Source organism: Carlito syrichta, unplaced genomic scaffold (genome assembly GCF_000164805.1).
Source record: "Carlito syrichta isolate Samal-C Ts95f unplaced genomic scaffold, Tarsius_syrichta-2.0.1 Scaffold130637, whole genome shotgun sequence".
NCBI classification, from domain to species: domain Eukaryota; kingdom Metazoa; phylum Chordata; class Mammalia; order Primates; family Tarsiidae; genus Carlito; species Carlito syrichta.
The window spans coordinates 42,287-44,533 of record NW_007074733.1 but is presented as its reverse complement, the minus strand read 5'-3'; the positions used below and the strand labels follow the sequence as shown (position 1 = coordinate 44,533).

General features: G+C 53.3%; 2 protein-coding genes across 3 annotated transcripts in view; one reads left to right on the top strand and one right to left on the bottom strand.

Annotated features, from left to right (window-relative positions):
* Positions 1 to 2,007, bottom strand: part of POLR2F (RNA polymerase II subunit F) — a 27,215-nt gene extending 25,208 nt beyond the window's left edge. Inside the window, exon 1 of one of the 2 annotated variants that reach the window (XM_008049160.1) lies at positions 1,860 to 2,007. In XM_008049160.1, the coding sequence (XP_008047351.1) occupies positions 1,860 to 1,879 (20 nt within the window). In that variant the 5' untranslated portion in view covers positions 1,880 to 2,007. The remainder of the gene's footprint in view (positions 1 to 1,859) is intronic. The other variant, XM_021708096.1, reaches the window with a different exon arrangement.
* Positions 2,008 to 2,034: 27 nt separating this feature from the next.
* The window catches only part of CUNH22orf23 (chromosome unknown C22orf23 homolog), a 6,715-nt gene continuing 6,502 nt past the window's right edge, over positions 2,035 to 2,247 (top strand). The window contains exon 1 of the mRNA XM_008049159.2: positions 2,035 to 2,056. Within this exon, the coding sequence (XP_008047350.2) occupies positions 2,035 to 2,056 (22 nt within the window). The remainder of the gene's footprint in view (positions 2,057 to 2,247) is intronic.

Genomic DNA, 2,247 nt, shown 5'->3' with positions numbered 1-2,247 from the left:
CCACTCACCTCAGCCTCCCAAGGCGCGGGATTACAGGCTGAGCCACCGAACCCGGCTTGTTCCATTTTATTTCTTCGATCTTCCCCCTCTGCCTCCAGTTTGCTAGGCCTCATTCAGCATCACTGTTTCCTTCCCTACTGGATCACTCCCATCAGCATTTAACCCTGTCATTTTCCCCATCTTTAAAAAAAACTTGACCAGACACGGTGGCTCACACCTATAATCTCAGCACTTTGGGAGGCTGAGATGAGAGGACTGCCTGAGCCCGCAGGTTCGAGACCAGCCTGGGCAACTTGGAGAGACCTCATCTCTACAATAAACCAAAACATTAGCTGGGCATACTGGCATGTGCCTGTAGTTCCAGCCACTTGGAAGGCTGAGACGGAAGAATCGCCTGAGCCCAGCAGGTCGAGGCTGTGGTGGCTGGGAGCATGTTACTGCCCTCCAGCCTAGTGGACAGAGTGAGACTCCAACTCAAAAAAAAAAAAAAACTTACTTCTCTTCCCCCCGCCCCCTGCCCCCGTCCTAATCTACTGTGGCCTTTGGAACAAAAATCTGTGAAAGAACTGTCCATCCTCACTGACTCCAACACCTCTCCACATTCTGTCATAATCTCACTCCAATAAGCTGGGTGTGGTGACTCACACCTGTAATCTCAGCACTTTGGGAGGCTGAGATGGGAGGATTGCTTGAGCCCAGGAATTCAAGACCAGCCTGGGCAACACAGTGAGAAATTTTCTCTATAAAAAAAAAATCAAGACCCACCTGGGCAACTTGGCGAGACCTCATCTCTACAATAAATCAAAAATTAGCTGGGTGTGGTAGCCCACACCTGTAGTCCCAGGGAGCCCACCAGCCGCTCTCTGTGGGAGGAAGGCACCCAGACTTGGCTGGTTGAGACAGAAGAATCGCCTGAGCCCAAGAGGTCAAAGCTGCAGTGAGCTATGATTGTGACACTGTACTCCAGCCTGGGCAACAGAGTAAAGACTTAACTCAAAAAAAAAAAAAAAATCCACTCTTTTAAATTAACGATCTCCATGTTGTTAAGTCCAATGGACAATTCTCGTTCTCCTTTAGCTTGACCTGGAGTTGACACTAGGCCCCTTCCTCCTGCTCTATATACTCCCTTAACTGACTCTCCTGGTGTTCCCCCAACTCACTGGCTGCTCCTTCTCAGCGTCTGCTGCTTCTCCTCTTTTCCCCCAAGCATTCAATGATGGATGCTCTAACGTCACCCGATCTCTCGTCTTTTCTGCTGACACTCATTTCTCTGGTGATCCCGCCTGTTTCTTAGGTTAATACACTTATGCTGATGACTTCCAGTCACATTTCATCTTCAGTTTAGATCTTTTCGGCTCTACCTTTAAAGTATACCCAGACTTCAGAACCACGTCTCACCATATCTGCTACCATCACTCTGGAACAAGCCACTGCCTCCTCCCACCTAAATGGCCCTTCCAGACTTCTACCACCCCACCCTCCTCTGGAGTACTTCTAGGAAGTCCGCACGGTCCGCGTCATCTTCTTGCTTGTGGGCCTGTTCCCGCTTTTCTAGAAAGAGAGCATCTGGAGACCACGGGCTATACCTGATCCACCCAGTGTTCCCACGGCCTGACACGGAGCCTGGCTCAGCGGGAAGTGTGCTGGAAGACACCTTTTTCACAGATCCCCTCTGAACCCCCCAGCCTGGGCATCTCTGCCCAGCTTGAGGTCAGGCTGTGCTCCTGGTTCCCCGCCCTCCTCCAGCTCCGCAGACCCCCCTCGGGCCCCTAATCCTCTCAGACACTGCTCCTCGACGCCAAGCTCCTCGGCTGCCCTTCCCAAGGCTCCTGCAAAGGCCATTCCGCTCCCGCACTCACTTGTCCTCGTTGTCTGACATGGCACCCTCGGCCGCAGCGACGCGGCTTGGCGCCCCAGGCGCGCGGAGAGACTAGGAAAGAGCGCAACTGCGCCTCGCGCGGCGCCACGCATATCCTGCGCCTGCGCCGTGACCCAGGAGGAATCACTTCCGGGAGGCATGCCGGAGTGGCGAAGATGCGCGTGCGCCGTTGCTATGGTGGCCTGAGCCCCTAGCTACCTGCCCTAGCTGCCGAGGTCGCTTCGGTAGAGCTGTGTTCGCTGTCTGTCACTGTCTGTGGGGAGGGGAGCGTCCCGAGGGGCTCTTACTTTAGGGTGAGGTTTCAATTTGGGCATATCGTCCAATGGGTACCATTGAGACCTCGGCTATCTTTTTTTTTTTTTTTTTTT